Below are 13720 nucleotides of genomic sequence, written 5' to 3' on the forward strand. Positions count from 1 at the left end.
TTCGAGCCCCGCGTCGGGCTCTGTGCTGACTGCCAGCTCAGAGCCTGGAGCCTGTTTCAGTCTGTGACTCCCTCTCTCTCTGACCCTCCCCTGCTCACGCTGTCTCTCTCTCTCTCCTAGAAATAAATAAAACGTTAAAAAAAAATAATAAAAAAAAAACAGTTTATTGTCAAATTAGTTTCCACATAACACCCAATGCTCATCCCCACAAGTGTCCTCCATGCCTAGAATAGGAACCTTTTAATTTGTAGTCTTAGATTATAGGGATTGTCCTTTGATAACTACAGTTTTGGGCATAGCAGGTGTTCAGTAAAACTTTCCTAAATAATTGGTTACTACAGACCATATGGAATTCTAGTTTAAAAATACTTAAAAAAAAAAAAAATAAAAATAAAAATACTTAGTAGAGGGGCGCCTGGGTGGCTTAGTCGGTTAAGCGTCCGACTTTCGCTTAGGTCATGATCTCGTGGTTCATGGGTTCGAGCCCCACGTCGGGCTCTGTGCTGACTGCCAGCTCAGAGCCTGGAGCCTATTTCAGAGTCTGTGTCTCCCTCTCTCTCTGACCCTCCCCTGCTCACGCTGTCTCTCTCTCCTAGAAATTTAAAAAAATAAATAAATAAATAAAAATAAAAATAGTAGAGCATGTGACTTTTTTTTTTTTTAATGTTTATCTTGTGTGTGAGAGAGAGAGGTGCATGTGCATGGGTGCACATTGTAGAGGGACAGAAGCAGAGACTAAGCAGGCTCCATACTTGGTGTCCTGAGCATCAAGCATGTGACTCTTGATCTCAGGGTCACAAGTTCAAGCCCCATATTGGATGTGGAACCTAGGAGCCTACTTTTTAAAAAAATGAAAAATAGGGGTAGCTGGGTAGCTCAGTCAGTTAAATGTCCAACTCTTGGTTTCAGCTCAGGACATGATCTTGTGGTTCTGTGAGTTCAAGCCCCGTGTCAGGCTCTGCTTATAGCACAGAGCCTGTTTGGGATTCTCTCTCTATCTCTGTCTCTCTCAAAATAAATTAATTAAAAAAATTTTTTTTAATGAAAAGTAATGTAGGTAGTGGAAAACTGCCAGTCTATTTTTTTAATGTTTAGTTTTGAGAGAGAGAAAGAAAGAAAATCCCAAGCATGCTCAGGGCAAAACATGATGCGGGCTCAAACCCTCAAATTGTGAGATCATGACCTGAGCCAAAATCAAAAGTTGGACGCTTAATGGACTGAGCCACCCCTGATTTTTTTTTTTTTTTTTCTTAACTAAATGATTATAGTATAGAAGTGGTTCTGGATAGAATTGGCTAGCAGTGGATGGTTAAGATGATTTCAAGGGGAAAGTGATGGTGGGTAGGTCTGAACAGGAAGAGAAATTGTAAACCTGCTGGTTGCCTCCCATTCTCATGGGGGTAGGGAGAGAGGGAGTTAGACATAGTCCCCTGCCTTCAGGGAAACAGGGTTAGGTAGAAGGGAGGAGCTGGAATTTGTTGTCAGTCAGGTTTTATATAAGACTTCCCACTTTGTTCCATGGGAACACGAGCTTAACATTCTGTGAGGTTGCTCTCTGGGATGAAAGACAGTTACATATAACAGTATGATTTGTGCTAGAATGTTATTTGAGCAGGGCAGGTGGGGCATGGACCCAGATGTTTGTTTACTTACCAGACAGCTCCGTTTACACAGTCTGCAGCTTTTCACAAATGACATATGGCAAATCAAATTTATGATATCTTTGTCCTGCTTTTCCCCTCATGGGTGATAGAGGTGGGGAGAGAGAACCTTCTCTTCCAGTATATTCTAAGTTAATAAATGATACCACTATCCCAACAAGTTTTGCCAAGCTAAAAACATAGGAGTTTCTGGGGTACCTGGCTGGCTCAGTCAGAAGAGCATAGGGCTCTTTTGGGGTTAGGGGCTTGAGCCCCATGTTGAGTATTGAGATTACTTTAATATACTAAGTTACTTAAAAATAAAATCTTAATAAAAATGTAGGAGTCATTTCTGAGTAGTGTGTCCCACCTCTGTCTTCACTTTATAAATTCTCTGCTTCCCTTCCATTGCCACTCTAGACCAAGGCATAGTTGGGACAGTGCAAATGCCTAAGGAATGATAGAAAATAGTAAAATAGGGTGGGGTCACTGAGAGCTTTGCAGAGGAGGTCAAGCTGCTTTAGAATTTGTAGATAAGCATTCACAATGTCTGCTTAACCTTCTAGACAAAGTGGTGAAGAAAGGAAAGAAGGACAAAAAGACCAAAAAGACGGTGAGTAAATGAGGATTGTGGATAAGAAATGACAGTGGGTGTTTTCAATCAAAATAGGCCCCTGTGAAGGAGCTGGGGGGTCCAAGGGAGGAGAAAAGATACTTTTCAAGAAAGGAAGCAAGATAAGGGTGGACTGGAAGGTCAGTGGGCCTCTGTGTGGCAGAGAAGGACTTGGTTGGTTTCTGAGCCACATTTACCTGTATCTTAACTCCCGTTACAGTTTTTTGAGGAACTGGCAATAGAAGATAAACAGGCTGGGGAAGAAGAGAAAGTGCTCAAGGAGAAGGAGCAGCCGCAACAGCAGCAGCAGGTTCTCAAGTGTCAAGGGGTCCAGCCCACATTGATCAGTCAGCTAATGGGGAACTCTCTGTGTTGCAGAGGTGTGGGAGGAGCTTGGGCTTCATTGTCTTACTCTCTTTTCTTTTTGGCAGCAAAAAAAGAAACGAGACACTCGAAAAGGCCGACGGAAGAAGGACGTGGATGATGACGGAGAAGAGAAAGAGCTCATGGAGCGTCTTAAGAAGCTCTCAGTGCCAGCCAGTGATGAGGAGGATGAGGGTAAATGACCTCTGGGTTCCCAGAATCCCTGAGTCATGAATAGTGAAGTGCCTCATTTTTTGATTTTTGAGTTGGATTAGATTGAGGAACCAGACATAATTATTTTCTACCTCATCTCCCCACCCCCCTTCTCATTTCAGAACCTGCCCCAATGCCGCGAGGAGGGAAGAAAACCAAGGTAAGCCATCTGTATGATAAAAAAGAGACCCCAGGGGTGCAATGTTGACCATCCCACTGATTTTTTCGGGCTCTTTCATTTTCTAGGGTGGTAATGTTTTTGCAGCCCTGATTCAAGATCAGAGTGAGGATGAGGAGGAGGAAGAAAAAAATCCTCCCAAGCCTGCCAAACTGGAAAAGAATCAGATCAATAAGGTGAAAGTGGCTACTCTGCCAGTCACTCCCACCCCATATAGCACTTTCTGGCCATGGTGTGGTAATTCCCTTGCTTTTTTTCCTGCTTTTATTTTTTTAATTTTAAAGTTTTTTAAGATTTTATTTTTAAGGACTCTACACCCAGTGTGGGCTCTAACTCTCAACCCTGAGATCAAGAGTCACATGTGTCATTGAGTCAGCCAGGCTCCCCTTTTCCTGCTTTTAAACTTCTTTTAGGAGTGCCTGGGTGTCTCAGTTGGTTGAGCATCTGACTTTGGCTCAGGTCATGATCTCACACTTTGTGGGTTTGAGACCCACGTTGGGTTCTGTGCTGACAGCTCAGAACCTGAAGCCTGTTTCACATTCTGTGTCTCTCCCTCTCTGCCCTTCCCTTGCTCACACACTTTTTCTCAAAAATAAACATTAAAAATTTTTAAAAAATAAAATAGTTCTTTTAGGTCTGACACTATCAAAATCATCATTTTAAAAAAAAGGTTTTTTTTAAACCTTTATTTGAGAGAGAATGTCTGTGCGCAGGAGAGAGGCAGAAAAGGGGGGAACAGAGGATCCAAAGCAGGCCCTGCACTGACAGCAGACAGCCTGATGTGGGGCTTCAACTCATGAACCTCGAGCTCATGACCCAAGCCGAAGTCAGACGCTCAAAATCGGAAGCAAGAGACCTCAAGTCTTTGCTTTTCCACTTGGCCCCTCTGGAGGGTTACTTGGTCTTCCATGTATATATTTCAAATCAGCCTGTTCACACTGTGGCGTTCAGTTTTATGCCTGTGTTGAAGTATTTGTGGTTTTGTCTGCTTGTTTTTATTTTTAGGAGAGAGAGATAGAGACAGAGCATGAGCAGGGGAGGGACAGAGAGAGAAGGAGGCTGAGCTGTCAGCACAGAGTCTGACACGGGGCTTGAACTCACGAACCGCAAGATCATAACCTGAGCTGAAGTTGGATGCTTAACTGATTGAGCCACCCAGGCACCCCTGCTTATTTGTCTTTTAAGTAATCTTCACATCCAACTTGGGGCTCAAACTTCACCCCAAGATCAAGAGTTGCATGCCCTACTGACTGAGCCAGCCAGGTTCCCCTCCCCTTAAGCACTACACCCGACATAGAGCTTGAACTTATCACCCCAACATCAAGAGTCACATACTCCACCAACTGAGCAAGACATGCACCCTGAAGCCTGCCTGCCTTCATTATGTTGTGTCTTCCCTCTTACTTAGAATGCTCTCTCCAAGCCTAAGTCCGTTATTTCCTCTCAAGATGTGCCCTCTCGGGGTGCCTGGGTGGCTTAGTCGGTTAAGGGTCCGACTTTCGCTTAGGTCATGATCTCGCAGTTTGTGGGTTCGAGCCCCACATCGGGCTCTGTGCTGACTGCCAGCTCAGAGCCTGGAGCCTATTTCAGAGTCTGTATCTCCCTGTCTCTCTGACCCTCCCCTGCTCACGCTGTCTCTCTCTCTCTCCTAGAAATAAAAAAAAAAAGATGTGCCCTCTCAAGGAAGCTCTCCAGTGTTAGTGCTAGCCCTCCACCCTACCCATGTTGTTCATTTTCCTGACTCGTGTTCCCTTAGCTTTGCTGACATCTAATTATTTTTTCACTGTTTCATCTCAAGCTAGAAACTGGGGTTTTCCTAGGCCTCATATTTTCCTGAGCAGCACTCTGTAGTTAGCTCCTAGTTCTTGACTCCCTAGAAATGCTTGGTAAACAAGTTAGCAAGTTAATTTTCTGTGTATGTGTTTGTGTGTGTGTGTGTGTGTGTGTGTGTGTGTTCTCCAGGCTGTGTCTGAGGAACAACAGCCTGGACTGAAGGGCAAAAAGGGAAAGGAAGAGAAGTCAAAGAGGAAGACCAAGGTGAGGGAGTATTTGCAGGAGGAGGTGCTGGGTCTCAGGAATTAAAACATTTCATCACATCTGTTGTCTTTTCCCTATTAGCCTCAAAATAAATTTGCTGCTCTGGACAATGAAGAGGAGGAGGATGAAGAAGAAGAAATAACAAAAGAAAAGGAGCCACCCAGACAAGGGAAGGATAAGGCCAAGAAGACAGAGCAGGTGTGTATTTTGGTGTTGGGGGAAGGAAGATGGGCTAAGGGACTAGCCTTTTGTGGCTCTTGGTTGGGGGAGAGGAGCTGGATGTGGGGGTGGCCTTACTACACAGAGCAGGAGTTGGCAGGCTTCTGTAAAGGGCCACGTAGTAAATATTTTTGGCTTTGTGGACCACATACAATCTCCGATGTATATTCTTGTTTTATAAAACAATTATTTGAAAATGTAAAATCATTCTTAGCTTTTGGGCCTTATAAAAATAGGCATCAGGTGAGATTTGGCCCACAGTCCATTCAGGTCCTGATTCAGAGAGGAAAGGACCCTGGTGTTAGGCTCAGATGATCTGGATTCTGTCTCTGCCACTCACCACCTGTGTGACCTTTTCACCTTCTCAGGGCTCGGTTGTCTGTATGATCTAGTGATCTCTGCAGTCCTTCCACCTCTAGCACTTTTCTAATTTTGGATTCTCTTAGATTTCTTAGTGCTGTATGTTAGGGTTTCTGGACCTTTTCTTTGTATGTTAACATGTAAGTTACAGAAACTCATTTGATACACAAGAAAAAATCCGTTTTATTTCCTCCCCAATGGTATGGGCAGTTTTATTTATAGGCGTGTGGAATTGTTATACTTTGTACATACATGTTCATACCATTTGTTTTCTATCATTCCTGCTGGCAGAAGTGGATGAAGGACTCCAGGGAGCCCCAGGGGTGTGTATGAGAGAGTGAGAGGACCCACCAAGATATTTCAGGACTCTGAAGAAGGAATGAGCTAACTGTGGGACTGGGTGAATGACATGAAACCTGAGTTCTAGAAGAGGTCTTTCGTTTTTCATCATCCCCTTGTTCTCACAGTGCTCAGAGGAAGAAGGAGAAGAGGAGGAAGAAGAAGGGGAGTCTAAGGCTGATGATCCTTATGTGCACCTTAGCAAAAAGGAGAAGAAAAAGCTAAAGAAACAAGTAAGATCTTGGTCAAAGTTAGGAGAGCTTGATTTTTTAAAATATTTCAATTGGGGGGCTCCTGGCTGACTCAGTAGGTGGAACATGAAACTCTTCATCAAGTACCAGCCCCACAGTGAGTGTAGAGATTACTTAAAATCTTAAAAAAAAAAAAAAAAAAAAAAAAAATTTTTTTGACTAGGCTACATCTGAATTAGAGGGGCCTTTAGGCTACTGCAAGAACAACAGTTGGAATAAAGAAGCAATTGTATTCTGTGAGCTTTTTTGTGTCTGATGACATATGGCTGTGTTGTGATGGGTAACTGGCAGACAGTGGCCTCATACGTGGTTTTTCCTTCTTTCTCAGATGGAGTATGAGCGCCAGGTGGCTTTGTTAAAAGCAGCCAATGCTGCTGAAAATGATTTCTCTGTGTCCCAAGCAGAGGTGTCCTCCCGCCAAGCCATGTTAGAAAATGCATCTGACATTAAGGTAAGGTCTAAGGGGCCCCCTCCCAACCAGTTTACTCAGGGAAGTGCCACCTTTCCCTGAGTGGCCATGGTAGCCGAGGAAGCAAGGTATGAGTGGCTTAGTCCATTGGAAGAAAGCTTGGAGGTGTTTTCCATACCTTGAGCTCTGCCAGCTTCAGTTAGAAGATAGGGAAACCAACAGAAGTAAATGGATCCACCCTTGGGGGGCAAGTAGAGTGGGATGGGCTGGACTGGCTTAGAATTTGGGAGACTCCTCTTTGAAGCAGTGGACCAGCATGGTGAAGAGGGTCATGCTGGAGCTGTCTGTTTTGTCAGAGGCTTCCCAGAAGGGAGGAAGCTGTCTGAAAGAGGGGGGTTCTCATGTGCTTTTTCTTTCCTCTGTCACTGCTTCCCTGATGACTGCAGCTGGAGAAGTTCAGCATCTCAGCCCACGGCAAGGAGTTATTTGTCAATGCAGACCTGTACATTGTAGCTGGCCGCCGCTATGGGCTAGTGGGACCCAATGGGTGAGGAGAAGAGCTGGAGATATAAAAGGAAAGGGGCTGGAAAGAAAAGAAGAGGTTTTTCAGGGATGGGCTAGTCCTAATAGTTCTTGTTCCCTAGCAAGGGCAAGACCACTCTCCTCAAGCACATCGCCAACCGGGCCTTGAGCATCCCTCCCAACATTGACGTGCTGCTGTGTGAGCAGGGTGAGACCAGTGATGGGACAGGGGCCTGAGGGGTGGGCAGTTTGAGTAGAAGAGTCAACCAAGAACAGAAGAAATTGTGGTTATGAAGTGGGAAAGGTTCTAGAGGGAGATTGGGGACTGGGAGATGAATGCTAAGGAAAGGAGACACTGGAGAAAATGTTTTTGGAACAAGTACAAAGAATTGGGCAAGGTCAGACAAACCCGAAATTGAGCTGAAGAAGTGGAATGGGAGTCTTGGCCCTTAGGGCAACCAGCCTGTTCTCCCCTGACTCCCCAGAGGTGGTAGCGGACGAGACGCCAGCAGTGCAGGCTGTTCTTCGGGCAGACACCAAGCGATTGAAACTACTAGAAGAGGAGCGACGGCTCCAGGGGCAGCTGGAGCAGGGAGATGACACAGCTGCTGAGAGGCTAGAGAAGGTAGAGGAGATGGCGCAGGGGACATGGGTTAAGAGTTGGGGGTTCCTGGAACCTTTGGAAATGTGTCCTCTTCTCCCTCCTCCAGGTATATGAGGAATTGCGGGCGACAGGGGCAGCAGCTGCAGAGGCCAAAGCCCGGCGGATCCTGGCTGGTCTGGGCTTTGACCCTGAAATGCAGAATCGGCCCACACAGAAGTTCTCTGGGGGCTGGCGCATGCGTGTCTCCTTGGCCAGGTGGGCCACCCACTTCCCCACTCTCCCTTTGTCAGCATCAGTCCATGGGCTAGGGGGTGTTTCTCTTCTTCCTGTTCTTCAAAAGTCAGTAGGAAGTTTCAAGGCTTCCTCCTCCCTCCTGTATTGTTTACATTGCCAGACTCAAGATATTTCCTCCCTACCTGGGGGTATATTCTCTTCAATACGTCCTACACAGGAGCTTCTCTGAGGAGAGATGTGGAAGGAGTGTTCATGGTCTCGCCTGCCAGAGGCTTCTGTGGAGTTCTCTGAGCAAGAATCTTTCTACCCCTGACCCTACATTCTGCTGCCCTGCCTTCTAGGGCATTGTTCATGGAGCCCACACTGCTGATGTTGGATGAACCCACTAACCACCTGGACCTCAATGCTGTCATCTGGCTCAATAAGTGCGTCACCTTTAAGTATAGTCTTTTCATCATTGATTGCCATTCTGTCCTTGTCTCCTCTAGCTATTTACACTCTGTCCTTGACAGCATTCCATCCAGTTCCTTTTTTTCCTTCCTTTTTTCATTGTCTGTTTCCTTTCCCTGACTTAACCTTAACCTGACCGTTGTGACCTGTCCACACTCTTCTCTAAAACCCAGCTACCTCCAGGGTTGGCGGAAGACATTGCTCATCGTCTCCCATGACCAGGGCTTCCTGGACGATGTCTGCACCGATATTATCCATCTCGATGCCCAGCGGCTCCATTACTATCGGGGCAATTACAGTAAGTAGGATCATTTTAGGGGGGAAAGAGAGATGTGGAAGAGGCCTTGGAGGGAGGACCCACAGGGGAATGATGATTAGCTAGATCCTAAGAGTCTAGACAGTGATGCCCACTTCTGTCCTTATCAGTCCTGGTTGTCCCTTTGCTGGGGAGAAAGACAACCTTTGTTGCCCATCCTTCTCTTCTGCCTCAGTGACCTTCAAGAAGATGTATCAGCAGAAGCAGAAAGAACTGCTGAAGCAGTATGAGAAGCAGGAGAAGAAGCTGAAGGAGCTAAAGGCAGGTGGCAAGTCCACCAAGCAGGCGGTAAGCACCTCGGGGCCTATTCTTGAATAGGAATGGAAAAAGGGAACTCTGGGACACTGCCCTCCAGTTCAGGGACTGCTATGAAGGGTGTGGATTTCTCCTTTTCCCCTTCCTCTCCAGGAAAAGCAAACAAAGGAAGCCCTGACTCGAAAGCAACAGAAATGCCGGCGGAAAAACCAGGATGAGGAATCACAAGAGGCCCCCGAGCTCCTGAAGCGCCCCAAGGAGTACACTGTGCGCTTTACTTTCCCTAACCCCCCGCCACTCAGCCCTCCTGTGCTGGGTCTGCATGGTGAGCAGCTGCAGACCCCAGCAACACAGGGTGGAAGTGTGTGCACCCCCTGTCATTCACCTAGCATGGGATCTGTTCCTTTTCTCCGATGCCAGGAAAGGACATTTAGGACACCTTCAGAGTGACTCTGAAAAGTCTCACTTCTTTTCCTGATTCTTAGGTGTGACATTTGGCTATGAGGGGCAGAAACCACTCTTTAAGAACCTGGATTTTGGCATTGACATGGATTCAAGGAGTGAGTTGGTGTCAAGTGGCTTAGGGATGTGGAGCAGGACTTCAGGGAGAGTTTCTGGGGATCTCTTTGACATCTGTCTTTTTCCTTGCAGTCTGCATCGTGGGCCCTAATGGCGTGGGGAAGAGCACCCTGCTCCTGTTGTTGACAGGCAAGCTGACGCCAGTAAGTCCTAGAGCCAGGACAAGAGAGCATGACAAGTGTGAAAAGGCGGCTGTTCACCAGACATTAGAATTCACCAGACGTTAGAATCAGGGAGCCCCCTCTGTGCTGGAGATCACTTAAATACAGAACTCATCATAGATGATTCCCTTCCTTAAGAGTTGCTATAGAGAACACTGTAGATCAGGGGAGAGAGCCAGGAGAAGTGGAGTTGGATTGGGGACACCACTCCCCCATGTGTGTTTTGGTTACATAAGAAATGTAAGTCCATGGGCGCCTGCGTGGCTCAGTCAGTTAAGTGTCCAACTTCGGCTCAGGTCATGATCTCATAGTTCATGGGTTCAAGCCCCATGTTGGGCTCTGTGCTGATAGCTCAGAGTCTGGAGCCTGCCTCTGATTCTGTGTCTCCCTCTTTCTGCCCCTCTCCTGCCTGCTCTCTGTCTCTCAAAAATAATAAACATTAGAAAAATTAATTTTTTTTTTTATTTATTTCTAGGAGAGAGAGAGAGAGACAGCGTGAGCAGGGGAGGGTCAGAGAGAGAGGGAGTCACAGACTGAAACAGGCTCCAGGCTCTGAGCTGGCAGTCAGCACAGAGCCCGACGCGGGGCTTGAACCCACGAACCGCGAGATCATGACCTGAGCGAAAGTCGGACGCCCAACCGACTAAGCCACCCAGGCGCCCCTAGAAAAATTTTTTTAAAGAAATGGAAGTCCATTATAGAATAACTAGAAATTGCATGAGTTAGAGGGGCACCTGGGTGACTGAGTCAGTTAAGCTTCTGACTTGATCTCAGCTCAGGTTATGATCTCATGGTTCCTGGGATCAAGCCCCATGTTGGGCTCTGTACTGACAGCATGGAACCTGCTTGGGATTCTCTCTCCCTCTCTTTCTGCCCCCTCCCATTCACATGTGCATACATGCATGTGTGCACATGCACACACACTCCCTCTCTCTCAAAAAAAACCTTAAAAACAAAATTGCAAGAGTCCGAAAAGTCTGGAGATAACCAGAGTTTAAAATTTAGTTGGATTACTTCCTCTTTTTTCTCTGCAAATGTGCATATAATTATTTTTAACAAAAACAGGTTCTCAGAAAATTGTTTTATAGCCAGTTCTCAGATAATATACATTAAGCATTTTTCCATGCCAGTTATTGCCTGTGTACATTTGTTTCTTGTGGATTTATAATTTATTTGATGTTACTTAGATTATTTCTGGTTTTTCTTTCTGAAGGTCAATTCTATAGTAAACTTTTTTTTTTTTTTTTTTTTTGAGAGGGTGCAAGTGACCAAGGGGCAGAATAAGAGAGAGAAAAAGAATCCCACAAGGGTCAGAGAGAGGGAGAGAGAGAGAGAGAAAAAGTGGGGCTCATCCAAAGAGGGGCTTGAGCTCATCTGTTGTGGTACTTAAACTCCTGAACCGTGACATCATGACCTGAGCCGAAGTCAGATGCTTAACCGACTGAGCCACCCAGGTACCCAAGTAAATATTCTTATTGTACGTGTTTATGAGTGTAGCTTTTTTCTTAGGATAAACTTCCTAGAATTGTTTTTAGGATTTACAACATACTGCCATACAGTGCTTTTGGTTAGTTTAACCATCTTTACTCCCTCCAGGAAAGTGTTGAGATGGGCCCATTTCTTCACACACCTCAAGGTGTTCTTTCTTAGATCCTCTCACAGTCTCTTAACCCCCATGTGAGGCAGAACCCTGAAAAAGATGCCATTGGTGGATCATGCTGGCTGGGAAGGGGGTGTTCTTTGTGGTCAGTCCCCTCCTGATTCTGAATCTGTATTTTTTGTCTCCTCTTCTTTATTCTCATCTCACTCCCCTTTGCTCTGTACTCTTGTTATTTCCTGGATGTGCCTTTGTCACATTAGGGAGACTATCTGGGTTCCCCTTCTTGCATGGACTTATTTCTAGCCCGATTCTGGTATTTGTCTCCCCTTCAGAAAAATGGGGATGTGGAGGGGCTGTACCTTCCTCCCCATTCCCTTATCTTCTCACTTGTTTTTTCCTTGCAGACTCGTGGAGAAATGAGAAAAAACCACCGGTTGGTAAGTTGGCTTTGGGATTTAGGGAGTTAAGAGTCTGATCAAGGAAGTATGATTTTCACAGACCACCTTCCTCTCTTGGGCAGAAAATTGGCTTCTTCAACCAGCAGTATGCAGAGCAGCTGCGCATGGAGGAGACACCCACTGAATATCTGCAGCGGGGTTTCAACCTGCCCTACCAGGATGCCCGGAAGTGCCTAGGCCGTTTTGGTCTTGAGAGTCATGCCCACACCATCCAGATCTGCAAACTCTCTGGTACCACTGTAGGGGGATGTGGAAGGTGTCCTCAGTTTTTCACATGCTCAGACTGTACCTAGAGTCAGAAAAGAGGAACTAGGACTTGGGGAGTCTCTGCACACACACATTTTCAGAGTTTACTTTCAGAAACACAAGGCAGTGAAGTGTGATGGCCCTCTTTTTCCTTTTCTACAGGTGGGCAGAAAGCCCGAGTTGTATTTGCTGAGCTAGCTTGTCGGGAACCCGATGTCCTCATCTTGGTGAGTGAGCTGAACTATGGGACGGGGTAAAGGCGACAGTAATGAAAAGAATTGTAACACTTGTTCATGGAATATCTCCTCCATAGGATGAACCCACCAATAACTTGGACATCGAGTCTATTGATGCTCTTGGGGAAGCCATCAATGAATACAAGGGTGGTAAGTTGGCTCAGGGTGCACCCTCCTCCTCCATTGGGGACCACACTATAGTGTGCCTTGGCTGGGGCTCCCTTCTTTCAGGTTCTCATTCCTCTCTGCCTCCATCCTCCCTGTTTTTCCTTCTCACATCTTTTTTCAAAGCTGTGATTGTTGTCAGCCATGATGCCCGACTCATCACTGAAACCAACTGCCAGCTGTGGGTGGTGGAGGAGCAGAGTGTAAGCCAGATCGATGGTGACTTCGAGGACTACAAGCGGGAAGTGTTGGAGGCTCTGGGTGAAGTCATGGTCATTAGACCCCGAGAGTGAGTTTTCCTTCCTGGAAGTCTCCTGAAAGACAAGCTTGTGTGGCCAAAAGTCTGCTCTTGTCTCCCTTTCTGTGAGTGGAAGCCTGCCTCTGGTCTGCAGCTCACCCAGCAACTACTCAGGCACAGGAAGGTGGAGCATGGTCTTGATGTGATCCGGGTACCACTTTGGTTCCTTTTCTCTGAAAAACTAGCCTGTTACAGTTTTCTTCAGATAACTGAGCTGGCCTTATCCTTGACATCCCTCCATATATACAGAGATGATGATCGTTATAGGCTCCATCTAGCCAAACTTATGTGGCCAATTATCTGGAGACTTTCATTACTAAGAACCCTGCCTGTGGTCCACCAGAAAGCTTCATGCCCAACCTGGTCCCTTGGTCTTTGAGTGGGGCTATTCTTTTCTGGTTTATGTAATGCTGACTTCCTGATATAAACAGTTACTGCAGCTCAGTGCCGGAGGCAAGTTCTGAGGCCTGTTACCCAGCCCAGGGTTTGGTGCCTGCAGTTTTGGTTTTGTGTTTGGGGCTTGGAGGCAAGAAAGAATTGCCACTCAACTTGGATCTCCCTTTATAAGAGGAAGAAATAAAGGAAAGGAATTGTTGCTGCCTGTCACTGTTTGGATATTCATGGGAGTTGGGACCATTCTCAGTTTTGATTTACTTTATTCACTTTGCTAACACCATTCACTATCCACTCTTCCCCACGAATACAGATAGATCTGACTTGTAGTCTTATGCATTTAAAATTTTTTTTTTTTTAATGTTTTATTTACTTCTAGGAGAGAGAGAAAGCGTGAGCAGGGGAGGGTCAGAGAGAGAGGGAGTCACAGACTGAAACAGGCTCCAGGCCCTGAGCTGGCAGCCAGCACAGAGCCCGACGCGGGGCCCGAACCCACGAACCGTGAGACCATGACCCAAGCGAAAGTCGGACGCTCAACCGACTAAGCCACCCAGGCGCCCCAAGTCTTATGCATTTTAGAT

The 13720-nt window shown here is 46.3% G+C and overlaps 1 protein-coding gene across 2 annotated transcripts in view; it reads left to right on the forward strand.

The window, feature by feature from the left end:
• ABCF1 (ATP binding cassette subfamily F member 1) overlaps nucleotides 1-13352 on the forward strand; it is a 16715-nt gene extending 3363 nt beyond the window's left edge. Inside the window, exons 2-25 of one of the 2 annotated variants that reach the window (XM_039220594.1) lie at nucleotides 2207-2253; nucleotides 2474-2563; nucleotides 2685-2811; nucleotides 2952-2989; nucleotides 3076-3183; nucleotides 4970-5044; nucleotides 5126-5242; nucleotides 6091-6195; nucleotides 6542-6664; nucleotides 7069-7169; nucleotides 7267-7352; nucleotides 7630-7769; nucleotides 7855-8003; nucleotides 8324-8407; nucleotides 8606-8730; nucleotides 8924-9036; nucleotides 9157-9328; nucleotides 9489-9563; nucleotides 9655-9725; nucleotides 11748-11780; nucleotides 11864-12032; nucleotides 12210-12274; nucleotides 12361-12433; nucleotides 12575-13352. In XM_039220594.1, coding sequence (XP_039076525.1) covers nucleotides 2207-2253; nucleotides 2474-2563; nucleotides 2685-2811; nucleotides 2952-2989; nucleotides 3076-3183; nucleotides 4970-5044; nucleotides 5126-5242; nucleotides 6091-6195; nucleotides 6542-6664; nucleotides 7069-7169; nucleotides 7267-7352; nucleotides 7630-7769; nucleotides 7855-8003; nucleotides 8324-8407; nucleotides 8606-8730; nucleotides 8924-9036; nucleotides 9157-9328; nucleotides 9489-9563; nucleotides 9655-9725; nucleotides 11748-11780; nucleotides 11864-12032; nucleotides 12210-12274; nucleotides 12361-12433; nucleotides 12575-12741 — 2453 coding nt within the window. In that variant the 3' untranslated portion in view covers nucleotides 12742-13352. The remainder of the gene's footprint in view (nucleotides 1-2206; nucleotides 2254-2473; nucleotides 2564-2684; nucleotides 2812-2951; nucleotides 2990-3075; nucleotides 3184-4969; nucleotides 5045-5125; nucleotides 5243-6090; nucleotides 6196-6541; nucleotides 6665-7068; nucleotides 7170-7266; nucleotides 7353-7629; nucleotides 7770-7854; nucleotides 8004-8323; nucleotides 8408-8605; nucleotides 8731-8923; nucleotides 9037-9156; nucleotides 9329-9488; nucleotides 9564-9654; nucleotides 9726-11747; nucleotides 11781-11863; nucleotides 12033-12209; nucleotides 12275-12360; nucleotides 12434-12574) is intronic. The other variant, XM_039220595.1, reaches the window with a different exon arrangement.
• Nucleotides 13353-13720: the final 368 nt, after the last annotated feature.

The sequence above is a fragment of the Hyaena hyaena genome, unplaced genomic scaffold, assembly GCF_003009895.1.
Source record: "Hyaena hyaena isolate Hyena2069 unplaced genomic scaffold, ASM300989v1 scaffold_906, whole genome shotgun sequence".
NCBI classification, from domain to species: Eukaryota; Metazoa; Chordata; class Mammalia; order Carnivora; family Hyaenidae; genus Hyaena; species Hyaena hyaena.